The sequence below is a fragment of the Anthonomus grandis genome, chromosome 6 (assembly GCF_022605725.1).
Source record: "Anthonomus grandis grandis chromosome 6, icAntGran1.3, whole genome shotgun sequence".
NCBI classification, from domain to species: Eukaryota; Metazoa; Arthropoda; class Insecta; order Coleoptera; family Curculionidae; genus Anthonomus; species Anthonomus grandis.
In genome coordinates, this window is record NC_065551.1 from 15,041,800 (window position 1) to 15,062,280 (window position 20,481).

The 20,481-nt window shown below is 33.4% G+C and overlaps 1 protein-coding gene and 1 long non-coding RNA gene across 4 annotated transcripts in view; one reads left to right on the top strand and one right to left on the bottom strand.

The window, feature by feature from the left end:
- LOC126737119 (growth factor receptor-bound protein 2) overlaps window positions 1-13,974 on the top strand; it is a 56,052-nt gene extending 42,078 nt beyond the window's left edge. For all 3 annotated transcript variants that reach the window (XM_050441858.1, XM_050441857.1, XM_050441860.1), the window contains one exon: window positions 12,193-13,974. In XM_050441858.1, coding sequence (XP_050297815.1) covers window positions 12,193-12,281 — 89 coding nt within the window. In that variant the 3' untranslated portion in view covers window positions 12,282-13,974. The remainder of the gene's footprint in view (window positions 1-12,192) is intronic.
- Window positions 13,975-17,167: 3,193 nt separating this feature from the next.
- LOC126737454 (uncharacterized) lies at window positions 17,168-19,893 on the bottom strand. The gene is made up of 3 exons (XR_007661025.1): window positions 19,658-19,893; window positions 19,334-19,607; window positions 17,168-19,196 (listed from the first exon to the last, which is right to left on the bottom strand). It is a non-coding gene; the product is annotated as an uncharacterized LOC126737454 (long non-coding RNA).
- Between the last annotated feature and the right edge of the window lie 588 nt (window positions 19,894-20,481).

A 20,481-nucleotide genomic window follows, 5' to 3' on the forward strand; every position in this document is an offset into this window, starting at 1 on the left:
GGGGTATAGCATACCCCAATAAAAAAACAAATATGTTTCGAATATAAACTAAACATTTTTGAAATATTATCAATAAATAATGTTTTTGTATTGGTCTGAAAGTAAATAAAAATAAAACACATGACAAATAACCAACCAAAAAAAAATTAAACGTTTATTTTCAAAAGACCTACATTTTAACAAAAATTTCGAACAAGACGCAACCATTTATTTTGAAAATATTTACTTAAAAATTAATTTTTGATTAAGTATAAACTACAAATAACTAAAGAAAAATATAAACTAATACACTGCTTTATGTTTTATGTACTATCTATAGAGCTACAGTTGTCGCTGCAGTTTGCGCTGCATGACTCAGGCAAACAAATTTATTACAGGCCCTACGAGTGTAAAAAGATTTGCGATCTTTACTTCTTGGACATATATAACACCTTCTGGAAAATCTTTGCCTTTTTGTGTCTTCTCCAACTGTTGTTGGGACAATTTCCCCCTGTATATCGGAAATCTTACGTCGCACTGCTAGACTTATTCGCGGATTTTGCAGCCTGCTCATTTGGAACGGTTTTACTAAACTCAAAGATAAATCTTTTAGAAAAAAGCGCCGTTTTAGATTTTTATTCGTATAGCAATTAAAAATTACAAAAGCGTTTATAGCAGCTGAGTTTAGTAAGGAAAAGAATAGAGTTAGTGGCCACCTGTGGCTATTCATTGATACACTATAAGTAGCAGACAATTGATCTACCGTATCTACTCCTCCTTTTGTCATGTTGTAAAACATTATTATTTCTGGTTTATTTTGGTCCTTAGAATCGAGATCAATTGTGTTGTCATGATGGAGAGTTGATAAAAGGAGAACATTTCTATTTTTTTTGGAATATAAGAGACCAATGTTACGTGTGATTGAAATGCAAATTTGGAACTTCTTTCTTCTCGCTTTGTTGTGAGTAATTCGCCAGGAATTTCTCTTTTATTTTTTCTCATCGTTCCTACTGAAGTAAGTTTATATTCTTTTAGTAACTTTATTACTAAGTCATAACTTGTAAACCAATTATCAAACGTTATGTTTCGCCTTGTTCCCCTAATTGGTTCTACCAATCGCAGAACTATGTCAGCCGGTTTGTTGCTAAGGGCGTACGGACCTTCGGGCTGCTGGCCTACATATGCTTCTAAGTTTAGTACATAAAATGTTTTTGAGTCTACAAGTGCAAATATCTTGAGGCCACATTTAGCTGGCTTGTTGGGTATGTACTGCGAAATCCGCACCTACCGCGGAAAGACTCAAGTTTTTTGTCTATTGTTAAATATTTTGAAGGTACATAAGCTGCTTGAGAGTTTTCCACAAACCGATCAAATATTGCCCGAATTGGAGCTAGTTTATCAATTTTAAGTCTTTCCTCCCGAGAATCTTTATTGTCGAACCTCAGGCAGCTTAGTAGGAACCTAAAACGCTTTAGGGGCATCGTTGCTCTAAACATGTCTATACCGGATCCATTGCTAGTCCAAAGCTCATCCAAATTTAACCTACTAGCCCTAAAACGACCACACATATATAGTAGTCCAATAAGGGCTTTCATTTCTAAAGCTGTTGTTTGTTGTACGATCGATTTGTCATTATAGTTTTCAGATTTCGTTTGAATTCACCGATTAGTACATTCAACTATAGAGTCAATAATAAGTTCGTCTATAAAAATATTCCAACAATCAAAAGGGGTTTTAGCCTCTTTAGCAACACCTTTTGGTCCCGGAAGGATAATAATATTTTCCTGACGTGTACGCACAGCCTTATTTCCTGAATTAGCTACCCATTTAGTTTTTTTGTCAACTCTCCATAAATACCCTGACTTTACTTCAGGCGAAAACTGCTCGACAATGTCATCTTCTAATATTTCTTGCTCAGAATCAGGCTCCTCAGAACGCTGGCTAACGTGGTCGTCAAACTCGCCCTCAGAGCCGGATTCAGTTGGCTCCTCCTCAAGTATTTCGGGTACCTCTGATGAATTATCCGAAATTTCCCAAAGCCTCAACAACTTTTCTTGCTCTTTTTCGTATGACCATCGAGCAGACATAATATCTACAAATGAATTTCAAGGTAAACAAAAAATATCAATAGAGTAATAATAATAATCATTGTTATAGGTTTATAACATATTAATATTATACGTAATTATTATTATATTATATAATAATAATATTAATAATAATAATAATAATTTATATATAATATGTCGTACTTACCTCTAAAAGAATCAAAGAATTAAAGAAAAAAAATTACGAGAATGGTAAGCTGGGTATGATATAACTTACCTTACTAACGGAGGGTTAATGAATATTCAAGTGAATTGAAATTACCTTACATCTACAGTTCATGCATTTGGCTTAGCTTTGACTTAGCTTTACAAAGATACAAGTTTATAATGTTTCGAGTGATGTTTGGGTATTCCAATGTTGTTTGTGTATTCCAACCCAACCCAATACATCATCAACTTTAACAGAATAATAAAATTTGCGTATCATCCGCAAAGCCTCTATCCAAAACCTCAATGATTTTGGAGACTGAAGAAGAATGTTATACTGTACTGCTTTTGGAAGCCAGACTGACTGAATTATGTTATTTGTGATAAAAAAAATTAATTTGTAGTTGAATAAACTTTTGAAATGAATCGAATAATTGATATAGGTCTACAGTCGCTTCCGCAGAAAACTCAACACAACATATTTGTAGACCCATACCGACAGCTTTAACGTTTATGTCTACAATAAATTATTTCACTAGTTGAGAGATCAAATATGCTTTTAAAAAAAAATGCATATAATTTTATTGGCAAAAAATAGCAGTTAGTTACTTTTTTTCCTCAGATTTTTCTTTGGTAGGTTGGATAATGGATTTATCATGGAAAAATGGTGTCTATTGATTATGTATTTTTTGAAATCAATGGGTTTAAGTTCAAATACTGTGTTATTTGCAAATGCTTTGATAGGTTCCATTTTTTTGGTTTAAAATTTATTGGTTTCATCGCTATTGCAGAAAACCACTTTGGATCCAAGACATACATATTATTTAGTACAGTGTTACTCAAACTTTTTTCGTGACGGAACCCTTTTAAAAAACTAAATTTTTAACCGAACCCTAAACTCTTAACTAAAAGCAAAAGCAGTTTTATGTGAATTGTTTATTAATAATCATACAAAAAAAGATAAATACAGTAAGTAGTGAGTTAGTAAGCAAATAATAACACTAAGTTCATTTAAGTAAGTAATTGTTTTTTATTCCTCATTAACTGGGTAATGTTAGGAGAAAGAAAGTTGAATTCTCATGTCTGGTTCGGCATCCAGTCTATTGCGGTATTTTGTTTTTGTAGCTGTATATGCTGAAAATCCCGTTTCACACAAATACGTTATTGGGAACGGCAGAAGAACATTCAAAGCTTCTGTGGCAAGTTGTGGATATTCATCACGAACCCTGCGTCACAAATTATTTAGTGAAATTGTTTTCAAACAATGATTCCATGCTTGTATCCGATGTCATTTCTAGAAATGATTCATAGATCTGATTTGACATATTTTCAGGCTTCTGCAATTTAGATGAAAAAGGGTTTTGAATCCATGAGTTTATTTTCAGTTTTGTATTCTGTTCTTCAGGAAAGTAAGATTCAAAAGTCCCTTGCAGATCATTGAGATATTGCACCAATTCAACATATATTTCATTTTGAAATATTTCTGTATCACTAGGACTATGGTGACTAAGGAACTCACTTAGCAATGAAAAGCTTTCGATTTCTCTCTTACCAAAACAAGTAATCCAAAAATTTAATTTTCTTTTAAAGTCAGTTATTTTGTTGTTAGTATTGAAAACTGTTGTCTGTTTCCCTTGTAGTGACAGGTTTAATTCGTTAAGTTTTCCAAACATGTCTGCTAAAAATTCTAGTCTAAATAACCAGCTTTTATCGGACAAACGGTCTTTTAAATTAAAAGGAACATCTGTAAGAAAAGCTTCTAATTCTGTTCTTAGTTCAAAAAGCCTTGTCAAAGTTTTACCCCGAGACAACCATCTCATTTCAGTATAGAGCAATAGTGTTTTATGATCGCTACTATAATCTTCACATATTATTGAGAACAATCGGGATTGTAGTGGACGTGACTTGACAAAATTAATTATTTTTACTGACTCATCAAGAACCAATTTTAAATTTGGTGGCATTTTCTTAACCGCGAGTAATTGTCTATGCAGGATGCAGTGGCTGAAACTACAATTTGTGATACGTGATATTGCTCCCGCTGTTCTACCTGTCATTGCCTTGGCTCCATCGGTACAAATATCAATGCAATCAGTCCAATCAAGTTGATTTTCTTCAAAAAATATGTTAATCGTGTTAAAAATGTCTTCTCCGGTTGTGTTAGTAGGCAGCGATGAGCACATAAGCAAGTGTTCTTCGAGTAAATGTTCATATGGATATCGCACAATTACTAGCAAGATGGCCAGTCCAACAACATCAGTCGACTCATCCATTTGCAAGACGTATTTGTTATTTTGAAGCCGTGAAACTAGTTCTTGTTTTATGTTCGCTGCGATATCCCCGATTCGGCGCGTAACTGTATCGTTCGAAAGCGGCACTGTAGAAAGATGCTTTACAGATTTTTCGTCAAGCATACATTTTGTTATGTCTACCACGCAGGTTTTATTAGCTTTTCAGCGATAGTGTGCGCTTCTCCTGCTTGGGAAATGCGGTAACTAACCAAATACGATGCCTCCGTGGCCTTTTCACTCACAGTCTGAGTCGCATACGTCATAGTTTTTAGGCTTTTTAATAATTGTTCTTTTTTACGTAGAAAAATTCTTTACTTTTGTTTTTGAAGTCGGGATGTACAGTTTCTAAATGTCGGCGCATCTTAGCAGGTACCATCGAACTATTAGGAAGGAGTTTGCTGCACAACATACAAAAAGGTCAGCCGTTGGAATCAACAAATCCGAGATTAATGTATGATTCGTCATACTTTCGTTTTTTCACCTTCAGTGTGTAATTAGATGTTTTACTACTTGAACTTGAAACGATAAAACTAGAACTTGACTCCGTCATATCACATTTAAAGCATCATCCAAGCGAACCACATTTTTTGCAACGCCTTTAAGCCAGCGCTCCATTCTTCTTTAACACTAATTTGATTTGGTCAATTTTATGACAAATAGTATCTTTTGACGCACGAAATACAAGATTTTACAACCACTACGAACAACAACAAGACAAGCGAACATAAAATACTGAGCGCGGTGTGAGTAAATTTTGCGGTACGTTGCTTGATTAATAAATTCTCCGCGCCAAACAATCCTCCTTTATATTATACCAGCAACCATCGAATCATCTCGAACTCCTCAGAACCTTCGGAGAGCCAGACGATTTTCTCCGAAGTACGCGTCGACGCACAAGCACGAGAAACAGCGCGACGAACCGAGGTCATTCGATTGCTTATAGTCCGGGGGCGAATGGTGCAATAACACCTCTACAAAAGGACAAAGCGCTCCAAAAAATTTTGCTCGTGACGTCACGCGTTTGGGCCGTGCACTTCGGGTTGATTTTCAGGTGAATTCGGCTGTTGACGCTGCCGTTGTTCGTCCGCGGAAGGCTGCCTGCAACGCTGCCAGACTTTGCAGATTGCCGTGAACATTAGGATGCTCTATTACTATCTTAAAATAATTAAATCTATATCTTTAACTGCTCTTACTTTACAATTTAGTTAAAAAAAAGAGTGCATCCTTATTTTCTTTTCATAATTTAAACTTCCATTTTTTCAAATTTTATCATTTATCTAATACCTTGTTACTTGCCAATAGGAGTTCTTTCTATATAAATCTGACAGCGGCGCATCTACTAGTTGTGCCACCTGATGAAACGAGAGGTTAGGTTGTTTATATTTATGTTCTGTGGTTGCCGGTATTTCTGACGAGATCCGCAGTAAACATTAGCTCATTTTTGTATTTTTTTCTAAAATCGGAACTGTTTATTTCCGCGAAACGTGTATGTTATATTTATGTAAACTCTTCGCGTACTTTTAAATCGCAAAATTGTACTTAGGACTAGAAAAATCCTCGGAAAAACCGGGTCTCCGGCGCGCCGCGGTTTTATTTGTTTATATCAGACTTTAATACTTCAGTTCGTGTTTAATTTAATGTTTTTCTCCTAGTTCGGCTTGTAGTTTATACCAGAGTGTAAATATGCCTCAAATGTGTTGTGTTCCGGGTTGTAACGGAAACTAAAAAACGGACCTAAAGTGCATGTCTTCGGTTTTCCTAAGGATATACATAAATCTAAGGGGAAAATGGGTAAAAGCCATACACAGAGATGACTTTGAGCCCACAAACAACACCAAAGTATGTGAAGCTCATTTTCCTGAAGGTAGTATAATAAAGAGTACTTTATTATATGTTTTATTATACATATTAAGTTCAAGATTCCAACACAGGTAAAATTTTTACAATAGAATTACTAAAACCATGACTGAAACTTTTGAAACTTTTTTATATAGCAAGCCAGTTTGTGTTTTAACATCAAAATTTAAAACTCCATATACTTCCCATAGTTTAGATGATTTATATGCAATACTTGAAGCAATAGACCTTACTATTATTACCCTGCCTTTGGAGGAAAATGTTACCAATAATGACAACCCCGACTGTGACTTAAATCTGCCACCTACAAATACTGCTACCAATACCCTTGGCAATACTATTCTCGATCATGCCAAACCATCAAATGACATAAATAAAATGAAATGTGTGTTCCATTTTGTGTCAAACATACTAAAAAGTTTTAAAAACATTGAAGACAACAAAATAGTGCATTCTTTAGATTTTATTTGTGAACAATTAGCTTTGCTTACAGCTGCAAAGGAAAGGTACAGATATTCAAGTAGTACAATAATTTTGACTTCTATAATCTATACTATTAGTCCTCATGCATACAACTATTTAAGAGATTATGGATCCCTAATTTTACCACATCCTCAAACTATAATGGGTATTTGTAACAAACACATGACCAATCCCCACATAGATGAAAAAAATGTTTTTAACTTATGCCCGAAATGTGTTTAGTTTACTAAAGGATCATGAGAGATTTGTGACACGACTTTTTGATGAAATTCATATTGACCCTTGCATGGACTATAAAGCCGGTAATATCACTGGAACATCAGTCAATAATAAGTCTCTAGCTTCAACCGCATTTACTTTTATGATTACAAGTGTGTGTTCCAGCTTTAAGGAAGTAGTTCACATAGCTCCCATCTCCAAAATTACATCAGACATACTTTATAATTTTATTAAGACAATTATTGAAAATTTAGAGGAGATTGGGTACATAGTTTTTTAATAGTGTGATAATAATGCCATTAGTCATTTTTCAACTGCAGACCAACTTAGCATTGTTTATCCTCATCCCATAGATAATCAGAGACCATTATTTTACCTATTTGACACAGTTCACTTACTTAAATGTGTATTTAATAATTGGCTTAACTCTAAACCAGACCAAAAATTTTATTTTCCTGATTTTGACACCTCGAAGAAAAAATGTGCTTCTTTTTCTGCAATTAAAAAATTACATGAACTGGAGTATACCTAAGCTTTTTAAGCTTTTAAAGTCAATATATGTATTTATGTGTATATAATAACATTTTTTACTACTTAATGGTATAAAAAAAATAAAAAAATACCTAAATACGTATGTTGAATTTTGGTGCAGATGTAGGGGAGTTGGGAGTCTGCATTTAATATTACTATACACATATACACCATAATATTTAACCTGACATTCAACCAGAACTAAAACATACCTTTGAATGTTTCCTGAACTCTATTCTATTCCTAGCATTTTTTAAAATAAGCCAAATATTGAGATATTAGCATATGAAATCCCTTGGTTTTTAAAAATCGGTGGCCCACATCGATGACGTCACCCGCCAAGCACTAAGGCCTTGTCTTTGAGTGGGTGTTGAATGGTGGCGTACGAGTAACGCTGTAACATTTCGATGTAATAGGTCGGGCATTTACTTAATAATACATACATATATTAAATTTTCGTATAATATGTACCAGTAACACCTATAAGTAGGCGTTTCGTTTTGGTTGTTTATTTTTATCTTAGGTAACTTTATTCTTATAGGGTCTACTTTAATACATGCATTCATTTATTATCACTGCTGGCGGAGCCCTAGCGGAGGTTTCTCGGAGCGGAGGCTCCGCGGAGCACCGGAGCTCCGCGGAGCACACTTTGAGTAACGCTGATTTAGTATTATTTTCTTCAATAATACTTTTTGGATGTGGCTAGCAAATATACAATTTGTTTTTTATTTGATACTATATGGTTTGTATTTCGATCTTATAGTAAAACATTAAAAAGTAAATAAAATAATATTAACGATGTACTAATGAATGTTCAAATATTTCACTGTTTCATAATAGCACATCTTTCAATTGCTGTATTTATTATTTGACTCCGTTGGCCAGTGTTCATTAGTTTGTCAGGCAGGTATTAGTCAAGCAGTGAAGTGATTAGGACAGCATCAAATTTAGTTAAGGACTTTACGAAAGAAGATTTTTTAATAGTAATGTTAAATGGAATTTGTTCTTCATCTGATGTTTAAAAAAATTTAATTCAAAATCATGTTGATACAAACACTTTAGTGATGACAAGCCCTTATACTTATTTAAACCATAATGTTATCTATAATAGTAATAAGGCCCTTTATCGTACTTTTCATGAGAATAATATTAATCTGTGTGGGATTTTGGAGTCTAATCACGCCAGTAACTTTGGTTCAGACTTGGCATCATTATTACATGCACATATTTTCAAATATTTTAAAATTAATATTTCATCGAATAAATTGTCTTTGAATCATCAAATTAATGAGTCTGAACTGATTACTGATCGTGAATTGAATTCTTCTTTTTTATAGACATGTCCGCGAAGGTTGAATCTCATTCATGTTCATATTCTACTAGTAAGATTGAAGTTAGCTCTTCGAAAAGCTTAACTATCTTTATTCTTAATATACAATCCCTAAGAAACAAGATGGATGAGCTTCATCTTTTGCTGGACACATGTAATTTTCCTGATATTGTACTTCTGACTGAGCACTGGTTGAGGCCTTGTGAATGTTTTTTAATATCTGATTATGTTCCTATATCAAATTTTTGTCATTAACAATCTATACATGGAGGAACCATGATCTTGGCTAGGCAAACAATTGAAACGATTTTTTGTAATATTGATAAGTATGATAATCTTCTGTTAGAGAATGTTTTTGAATTCTCTCTTTCTTTTTGTAAGCGTTTTAATTTATATATTCTTTGTGTTTATAGGCCACCTACAGGAGATATTGCTATGTTTCTGGACAAACTTGATTCTCTTTTATCCCAGTTGTCCCTACAATTTAAGGTTATATTGGCTGGTGACTTTAATATCAACTACACTGATGAAACCTTGCCACGTACTTCTCTTTTAAGTATTTTAAATTCTTACGACTTGAAAATGCACGTTATTTCTGCCACACGAATAACTTCTTCATCTGCAACTACAATTGACTATTTCCGTACAAATTTTGATGACGTTTTATGCACAGTACTCCCATCTGGTATTTCCGACCATGAAGCTATTCTTGCTAAAATGCCATATAATACTGTATTATCTTCATCTCATTATATGGAGGAAGAATTTTCAGCAGGAGAAATTTCAATGCTTTTTCTGCTGCTACAGCTTCGGTAAATTGGAATGCACTTGAAACGGCTTCTGACCCACTTACTTTATTTTTTCAAGTTCTGTGTGATAAGATCAATCAGTGCTTTCCTAAAATGAGGCTTAAAACTAAGAAACGGAAACCATGGGTTACAAGAGGCCTTAGAATTTCAGCTAAAAACGTCCGTTTTTTGACTAAATTGTGCAAATATACCACAAATGAAAATATCCTTGAATATCATCAGAAATACCGTAGTCTGTACAGAAAGACAATTAAAGCAGCAAAATCTAATTATTATTGGGATCGCTTAAATATGTCATCAATAAGGCAAAGAGAGTGTTGGTCGATTATTAATGATTTTAGACATTGCCATAGAAAAGTATCTGGACCGGAGTTAAGACCTGACATTTTAAACGACTATTATTGTAATATACCTAATATCTTGGTCAAGGGCATTCGTAGTAACATTGATCCCTTACACTATCTTCAACAAGTGTCGGTTGAGCATTCATTTTTCTTTCATCCTGTCGATCTTACCGAAGTAAAAAATGAAATCAAACACCTAAAAAAACATAAATCATCTGGAGCTGATGGGATATCTTCGAAGTTGTTACTCTTTTTGCCTGATTCAGCCTTAAATGCTTTAGTTTCTGCCATAAACAATTCTTTATATATTGGCATTTTTCCTTCATGTTTAAAAGAGGCAGTGGTTATCCCTCTTCATAACGGTGGAGATTTTGATCAGCCTTGTAATTTCCGTCCCATTTCTATTTTGTCTACCCTCTCTAAGATAGTTGAAAAACTTGCAATAAGCAGAATCTCGTCCTTTTTACATCATAGTGGCATTTTGTCTGCAAATCAGTTTGGATTTCAAGCCGGTAAAGGGACTCATGATGCTGTTTTTAGCTTTTTGGAGAGCGTCTATGTATCCTTGAATTCTTGAGAATCATCGGCGGCAGTGTTTTGTGATCTATCCAAAGCATTTGACTGTGTGGATCATGGAATACTGTTATCTAAGCTCGATAAATATGGTTTTAGAGGCGTAGCGTTGCGATGGCTTGAGTCCTATCTATCAAATCGTACTCAGAAGGTTACAGTGTCAGGGCGTTTGTCTGCTTCTAGATCCCTGAAATGCGGCGTTCCCCAGGGTTCAGTGTTGGGACCACTGTTATTTTTACTGTATGTGGATGACTTGAGTTCATTGAAACTGCAGGGCAAGGTGGTTCAGTTTGCTGATGATACCACCATACTATGGAGCCATAAAAATTCTGATTATATTAAGACTTGTATCCTTGAAGACCTTCAGATTTTATCAGAGTGGTGTGCTTCCAAAAGGCTTGTGTTTAATGTAAAAAAGGCGTCTATTATGGGGTTTAAGTGCGATGTTCAGGGTCTGATGTTTGACGAAAATTCCCTCTTGCAGAATAAAGAGTGCTGCAATTTCCTAGGAATTACCACTGATGGTCGCCTTCGGTTTGAAGATCATATTTTACATTTAGCTGGGAAATTATCTTCTGGATGTTTTGCAGTAAGAATGGCAAAACAAGAGCTGGGAGGGGTGGTTGCACATTCAGTGTACTTTTCACTTATTGAATCTCATATTCGGTATGGCTTGCCTTTTTGGCGTTTAACCAATAAGGGGCTACTTAACATTGTCTTTGTTATTCAAAAAAAAGCAGTTAGATACCTGTGTTCTGCTAAGTTAAGAGATTCTTGCAAACCCCTCTTCATTTCTGAAAAAATCCTAACTCTTTTTTCACTCTTTATCTTAGAAACAGCTGCTCTTATTCACAAAATTCCCAAACTACCCTTTGACACTGGCCATTTGACTCGTCATGTAAATAAATGATGTTCCACTACCTATTCCTACGTCTTCCCTTACCAAAAACTCATTAATTTACATAAGTAAAAAAATTTACAATCATGTTCCTCTATGTGTTAGACATATATCGGATGTTAAGAAATTTAAAAGAGAATTAAAGACGCTTTTATTGGCTAAGGCATATTATAACCTGGATGACTTTTTTAATGATAGGTTTTAACCTTGGACATGTTGGAAAGTTTTTTTTCTCTAGTTTTGTCAACAAGTTTACCTTTAATTAAGCTTTAAGTAATTAACTTTTAACTTTTTTTAACCTTTAAGTAATTGATTGTTTTATTTAGTAATCTTTAATTCAAGTATGTTCAAAAAGTTTTGTCTTCTTGTGTTTAATTTTATTCAATGTTTTGTCAATTTTTGAAATTGTATTTTTGTTTTGTTTTTTTAGCTTGTAGGATGCCTGTACACAAGATTATTCTTACGTAATATAGCACATTTTCTTTCTTTCTTTCTTTCTTTGATCATAATTTTCGGACCAACAACATGTCTTCTATATTTTTCTAGTAGATTTAGGTTGAATCTTTGCTATATTTAGGCATCAAATATGATAGATTTGATAATTAAATTCTCCATTTTTTTAGATCGTTCAGACCAACACTGGTGGCACGGCGAAATTGGACATCGTAGAGGGCTGTTTCCCGCTACCTACGTCACACCATACCACACGTAAATAATTAAAAAACCAGTCAATCAACACCGACACATACACACGCAGATTGAAAACCAGAAAATTCAGTTTCGCCATAGAATGCCATAAGGTAGCACAAAAAAAAATTAACTTTTTAGCAGTATTTTATATGGTTCTCGGTTTTCTCGTTTTATACCTTTAATTTTAATTGTCGTCCCCCTATCTATATTGGTAAATAGCATTTTTAATATCTGAATTTTCTTAAAAAAAATGACTAAAAAGTGTGATTTTTTTGTAATAGTAACTATTTTTTTGGTGCATACTATGATTTAGAAGATATTTTATTATTATAATTAATATTGTAGGTTTATATTGATTCCTCTCAACTTTTTTCTATATATATTTTATTTCGTGTTATTAGTATGTTTATTGTTTAAATGTATTATCAGGAAAATTTTGCTCACAATTAAAACGTTTAATGAACACATAAAGGATTTAAGCCTTTCATCGAAACCTGCATGCCAGGGCAATATTTTTATATTAAATTTATTTAAAAATTAATAATTACGACTTAAATCTGTATAGGAATGCTTCATTTTTTGTTTTTGTGGCAAATTAAACATACATGCGTCTCAAAAAATCGACATATTAAGCACATTTTGCTTTATGTTTTACTTACGTGGTAATTTACCTACCACGAATAAACAGAAAGGGAAACTTTCTGCTGAAACAAAACTTTCAAACCCATTTGCTCTTTATATGGGGTGGAAGAAACACTTGGGAGGGTTCATAAATACTTTGCTGCCACCCTTTCTAGAAAATCCTGGTAAAAAAGTTATAATTAAAACATTTAAAATACTCTTAAGAAAAACGTTGTTTTTACTGATTTTTTTTTAAATTTACACACTGAAAATCATCATAAGGCATTTTCTCGTGCCCTGTGTAAACCGTATACCAACTTTTACTAAATTATCATATTTTTCTAATAAATTTAATAGGATTTAGGAAAGTCTTACAAGATCATTTAATGTTGTAATGTTTTTCGAAGCTTTGTTGTAAAGAATACTTTTATAATTATTATACCGAGTGGGTTGAAAAAATAGCCCTCTTTTGTATCGGTGATCTTAGTGAATGATAATTTTAGGTCATAATTCGATATCAATGCCATTATTTTCAGAATATGTTAGTTTTTACCCTTGATTACTTTATAAGCATGACATACCTAAAAAATTATATTTTTTAAGGCCATGTTTTTATATTTCTTTACAAATTTCAGAAGAATTCTTCTGAATTTATAAGTGAATTTTTAGAATAAGTAATTGGAAATCCGCTTTTTTTGAGCCCCCTGATTTAGTTTAAGCCTTAATAGTTCAGAATATTACTTAGGTATATTTTTGTTCGCTATTTTGTACATAACTGCTAAACGAATCAAGAACTACCCTCCCAGCAACACCAAGAAATCCAATTATGGACATTCTTAGCCCTACAGTCAAGCTATAAATATTTTCGGCATTATATTATTTTTTTAGTAGAATTTGGCTATTTTTACATTAGAGACTTTGCCATATTTAGGAATTTTTATTTACTGGAAAATTATTATTTTTCTAGTGTAAAAATATCCCTGATAAAGCTTTTTTAGTTTAAAAATTGTATATACTAACGTAGAATATTATGGATTACGCCAATGTCTTAAGTGCAAGGATATTTAGATAAAATATATGTTATACAAGCTGAATTTTTTGTTTCATTTCAGTCTCCTATTATAGGTATACCGGGTGGTGCGTCGCCGAGCGGAACATAGGAAAACCCATGTAAATTTTAAGGGGGTCAACTATTGGCTTCACTGTGCATTTTATAGAAAAAAAGTAAGATAACTTTTTGAAGAGACCAATCTGGCAAACCCTTGTGCAAAGTTTCAAAAAATTTTAATAAGCGAATCTTGAATTATTCAATTAAATGTAATTGCAAAATTAGCAAATTTTCGGCTCAAGTAAAACCAAACGGGCACCAGTAAAATGAATATTGTCACTGACGTGAGAAAAAGTGTCAATAAATCAGTGACAGTCGATATTTGAAAACAAGTATGAATTGAAGAGTCGGCTCGAACAACGTTGTAACTCGCAAATTTTATGAAATCGACTTAATCATGGAATAACGTTGTATGGCACCTAAAGCAACTGTATTATAGAAGAATATCCCTCTCTTTTTAAATATCCCCCCTTAAATCAAATATTTTAGTTTGCCGATTTCCGCGGAACAAAGTTGTAATTAGTAGCGCACGAGATTGTTTGGGCGAATATTGTTACATTTTTGACGTCATGTCTGTGGTAAATTTATCGGATTCGTTGCAGAATACATTAAATCGTGGTAAAAAACGCAAATCTAACATTGCTCAGTGGCAAAACAATAAGTCAAAGTTAGCTAGAGACAAAGGAGAAGAATATCTAAGTAAAAGAAAGAAGATGATACGGGCAATGGTCCCGCCAGAAGAGGTAAGTCGAAAAACGTTCTATTTTGGCGCGGAAATTTAACTGTCATGCGTTCGCAAGATTTCTATAGTTTGCTTGATGAAAAAATGTAACTGTATTGTTTTTACTGTGCAGACTATGTACTTAAGAGTTTATCATTGTGTTGGAAAAGTTAGTATCTACATATTTAGCATTATAATTTTTTTAATGTCCTTATGTCATTCATAGTATTACTAGTACCATATGAATTTTCATCATCGTTTCATTATTGCTTTCATATAGACATATTCTCTTGCTTTTCAGAATGTTGTATGCCGCTGTAAAAGGGGATGTTTTGCTGCAAAGCTAGAAGGCAATAAACGTACGATTTTTTCAGACGTCAAAGTCAAAAAAGTTTATTACCAAAAAAATTGTTATAAATATAATTAGCTACATGAGAAAATAAAATTGACCATTTTTGGTAAAAGGAACTGCTTCGCGATTATATAAAACCGATAGCGCAATTTGCGTGAAACAAGCCTTGAAAACATTATAAATAAATACAAAAAAAAAAATTCCTAATTAACCTAAAAAAGTACAAAACTAAAACTAAAAAGGGCAGAAACAAAAAATGGCAAAGCAATTTGGCTGGCATGCGACGGAAGGTAACAAGAATAGACAAAAAAGAACCACAAAAGAAAGATTGGACAGGCCAGCTTATCTTTGGTCTTAGTTGATTTTGCAGTTTATACTACTAGGTATCTACTACTAGTCATACTACTAGGCATCTCGTTGGGAGTCGAGAAGAATTTGCTTAACCTTGGTGTAAAATTTATTAAATGACAAATCTTTAATATTATTAGAAGTCTTACTTATAATGAACAATCCCAATTTCTCGCATACCAATGTATTAAGATACGTGAACCGATAAGGCCAAAAGTAAAAAATCAACCAAATCCACGCCGGAGGTTTCCTCTTGAGCAAGATAAGATACGAGTCTGCCAAAAAACTGTCACAGATACCCTTAGAGTAACACCCCGAAGAATACAAATGTTAGTAGAAAAATTGAAGAACAATATTGACATTAAAGATTTCCGAGGACGTCATACCAATCGGCCACCTGCTATTCCAGGAAATGTCAAAGAGTTGATCAGGGAATATATTTCGTCTTTTCCTAAACAGGCAAGCCACTACTCACGATCAAAAACTCATACAGAGTTCCTGTCCGAAGATCTCAACTTAAAAATAATTTATAAGCTCTTTTGTGAAAAATATCCAGAGCATAAGAATATATCAATCAGGACATACAATGATACATTTTCGAAACTGAATCCAAAATTTGGATTACCTCGTTCTGATATATGCACATTTTGCGACAAGCATTATATTAACTTATGTGCTGCCAATACTGAGGAAGAAAGATAGAAAATAACACGAGACATGCAAATTCATCAGATGCGTGCTAAAGCAGCGTATGCACAAATCAATGAAGATACACAGCTGGCAAAAAGCAATCCATCTAATATTTTTGTTCTATTCATTGATTTGCAACAGGTCTTATTCTGTCTCACTTTATATCACTCCAGCGTATTTTACCAACGCCAGTTGTCGAATTATAATTTAGATATACATGATGCGACATCTAACGATGCGTTTATGATGCCGTGGAATGAAACAGTAGCAAAACGAGGATCCATAGAAATTTCATCTTGAGGTACGTAAAAGAACATTTCCATCCATTGCAAACAGACGAAAGAAAGCAGCTAATATGATAATATGGTCGGACAGATGTGTGGGGCAGAACAATAACTGGCGAATCATTACAACTTTAAAACTTTTGGTGGATCAAAAATATTTCACAGAAGTGCATCAAAAATTTTTGTCAACTGGACACAGCTTCCTGCCCTGCGATAGGGACTTTTCCTTAGTAGAAAAAAATAAAAAAAACTGCGAAGGTTTTCGTGCCATTTGAGTGGGTGCCAGTCATTGCCAACGCACGGGAAAGCAAGCCTTTTTATGTCTTGTGCATGCAAAGGAAAGATTTCAAAGATTTGGAAAAAGCTCTTTACAAAAATTCCAAATTTAAACTTACGGAATCACTATGGAATAAAATTAGTTCTGAAGACCCAAATACATTGTTTACAAGAGAGACTCATAACGTTCTTCGACCCTGGAAACATATTACCATCGTGAAAAATATTGCAAAATATGAGGCTACTACTTTATCTTTTTCCAGCATGGCAAATTTGCCGTTGGCATATGATAGACCAATCAGTGCCGGTTTAAGGTAGTTTGCCGCCCGGTGCTACAAAAATACAGCGCCACCCCCCCCCCACTCGTTCAAAAAAAAATTTTTTTTTTGAAAAAACTTTTATTTCAAAAAATGTTCAGACAAATTTTACAAAAAAACAAAATAAAAAATACATCAGGTCAACGCCAGTATACAAATAAAAATAAATGATTCTATAGCATAAACTCTCTTACAACTAAAACTCCCAAAAAAAACAAACTCAGCTCTCAAGCTTTCTACAAAAAGTAAAACAGATTCTTTGGTTTTAAAGGAACGTAAAAAATAAATTACACATAAATATACTTATATAATAATGCATATAAATTTAAACTTAAACGATTGTTTTCTTGCTTTTAGTGACGCAAATTTTTCGATTATAGAAGATGTATCTATTTCATCAAGAATATCTTTATTAATTGAAATAATTGCCAAAGAGTTTAAATTTTCTTGCGTTTTCTTGAGTTTCGTAAATAGGTTTTAACTCTCTTTAGAGTAGAAAACGATCGTTCACCGCTTGCATTTGTGACCATTATAGAAAAAAATGCGTAAACAAATATTGATATTGGGAAATGTAGATATTAGTTTATTCTCATATAATGCATGAACTAAATCTAATGGAGTTTCTAATTTAATTTCTGATATAGAATTTAATAGTTTTTTTAGATGAACACATTCTTGAGGAAAATATTCATCTAAATCGGAGCTGTATTTTTCCTTTAGTTTAGTTGCTACAGTGATCATCTACAGTCCAAATTCTCTCTTTGTAGAGTTTTATTAACATCGTTAACCCTTTGCAAAATATCCAACCAAAACGATAAGATTATCCCATTTTCCAAGAAATTAAGTTTTTCGCATAACGAACTTGCTTCGACTCTTACAATATTTTTCTCATTAACATCTGTTGCTATATTATTTAAAAAAGTCTTTATTGAATTGTAACTACTTTGTAGCGCCTTTATGGCATCAAAGCGAGAAGACTAACGAGTTGTATTGACCCTTTTTGGCATGAGCGATTTCTCAGAGCCTGATGAATCTCTTATTGTACTAGACAACAAGTTCCATCTATGTGTAGAAGCCGAAAAAAAATTATAAAAAGCTTGAACTAGCATAAAAAAAGATGTTGCTTCGAAGCAGCAATCCGCAGCATTTTGAACAACTAAATTGAGAGAATGTCCGGCACACGGAACGTAGATTGCTAACTCATTATGTGCCTTAATACGCGCTTGCAATCCAGAAAATCGACCACTCATATTGCTTGCGTTGTCATATGACTGAGCCCTGCAATTTTGAATGTCCAAATTAAATGTCTTTAGCATATCCATGACGCACTGCTCAAGCTCTTGTGCCCCATGCCCAATGTTATCATAGAATCCTATAAACCTTTCAAATGGAAGCCCTTTACTATTGCAATACCTTAAAATTATTGTTAGCTGATCCTGATGTGATATATCGGGTGTTGAGTCCACACTGACTGAAATATATTTATTCGCCTTAATTTGTTTAGCAATTTCCTCAATAACCCGATTCGCCATGATAGTGAGGACTTCATTACAGATATCCTTGGATAGGTATGACGTTTTACCCTTGCCCAAATTTGCCATTCGATTTATATGGTCTTTTAAAAACGGATCATATTCTGCTAATAGTTCCAATAAACCCAAATAATTCCCATTGCGCTTTTCACCAAAACGTTCATCAGTTCCTCTAAATGCCAATTCTCTAGAGGCCAAAAACTTAATCACGCTTATAATTCTTCTTAATACTTCGACCCAATAATTCTTTTTGCAACTTATTTGTTTTTCCAACTCATCGTTAATTTTTCCTCGCTTTAATTGGCGGCTTGTGTAAACATTTAAACTATCTAGATGACCAATGGAACGCTCGTGTTCGTCGAATCTCTCAATGCATTTATTCCACGAGGAAAATCTGGTTTTAAATTGGTTTTGTTTGTTACTAAATAAACAACAATATAAACAAAACACATTTCCAGTACTTTCTGAATAAATTCGAACTTCGAACTACTTCACCGTTAACTAGCTTCTTATAAAAAATTTGATTGGTAGCATACCTATTTTGGTCCCCATGTTTTCTTTTAGACATTGAAAAGTCAATTTTATCAAGAATTTATTCGGTCCAGTTATCCAAAAGAATTTGCACAAAATTTTGACCATCCTTCCAAAGTGCCGGATCCTTATTCGGTCCAATCGTCTGTTTTTGCATCTACAAATAAATACATTTGAATGCATTTCTATACCATTCAAATACAATTAAAATATTTACAAAGGATTTTGTCTTTAAGGTTTTTTTTAAACTGAAATTATGCGTAAAAGCAATATACAATCACCAAAAATACTTACCTATAATACTATCACCAACTGTATTATTTTGCAAAAGACTTTCCTGTGGCTCCATCTCAAGACCGGTCTCTTGGGTATTCATCTCATTTGCAAGGCTAGTGCTTGGTCCAGGTTGAGGTTCGCATATACTTCTGCTCTCGTCTACGTCTGTGTTACCCCGTTTAAAAAAACTTGTGAGTTTAAGAGTATTTTCTAAAGCTTTCTTTTCCTTTTGCTGTTTTTCCAGTTTTCTTTTGCGCCAATACGAGCCAGATAACTTTCGTCCGTCCATTTCCTAGTTTTTTTTGATATTAAGAAAAAAATACAACTAAAATCATAACTTACCGTATTTAATTGCCGTTTAATCTTTTAAAAATCCTTATCCGAATAATATCACCGATTAAACTAAACACCAAACTTACTGTAATTTTAAAGTAAACCTAAAATTCTAAACTTTCTAACATCACCAATTTATACCGCCAATTCTTTTTGTACTGCACCGCCAAATAATTGTTGTTTTGAAATAATTGGCGGCTAAATTTTATCGCTTGTCATAGGCAGTAATGCGGAGCTGTACAAGTAGGAAACTAGGGCTTGGCATTGGCGATTTTAATTACCGTTGGTGACGGTGCTTTAACTCGTAATTTCGTATTCATATTCCACTTAATTGTTGTTAGCAAATAAGGCAATTGAGTTAATAAAATACCTACCTTTTATTTTTTACATTTTTTATAGGTCTGGGTTCTGCGAAGTATAGTAATCTCTGAAATAAGTTGTCGCTTTTTTCGATTGTGGTTTTAAAATTTAATTATTTAATAATTTATTAATAATAAATTATTAAATAATTTCCCGTCTTTTAAGGCGGGAGTAGCTTATTTGGTGGTAAACTTAGCCCTTCTAAGATTTACCGCCCGGTGCTATAGCACCCAAAAGACCCCTGGTTAAACCGGCACTAAGACCAATAGCTATTTCGGCTGCTAAAAAAGGTAATTTAATAGATATGTGTCAGTATATGAATCCAGTTTATCATCCTTTTTACGAAAATTTGTTAACAGAATGAGTATTATTTTACCTTACATGTTTACATTTACAACATAATATACTATCAGCCTACTTTTAGTATTAAGATTATTAATGTATTTTTTGTTCTACTGTCATTTTTTCTATAT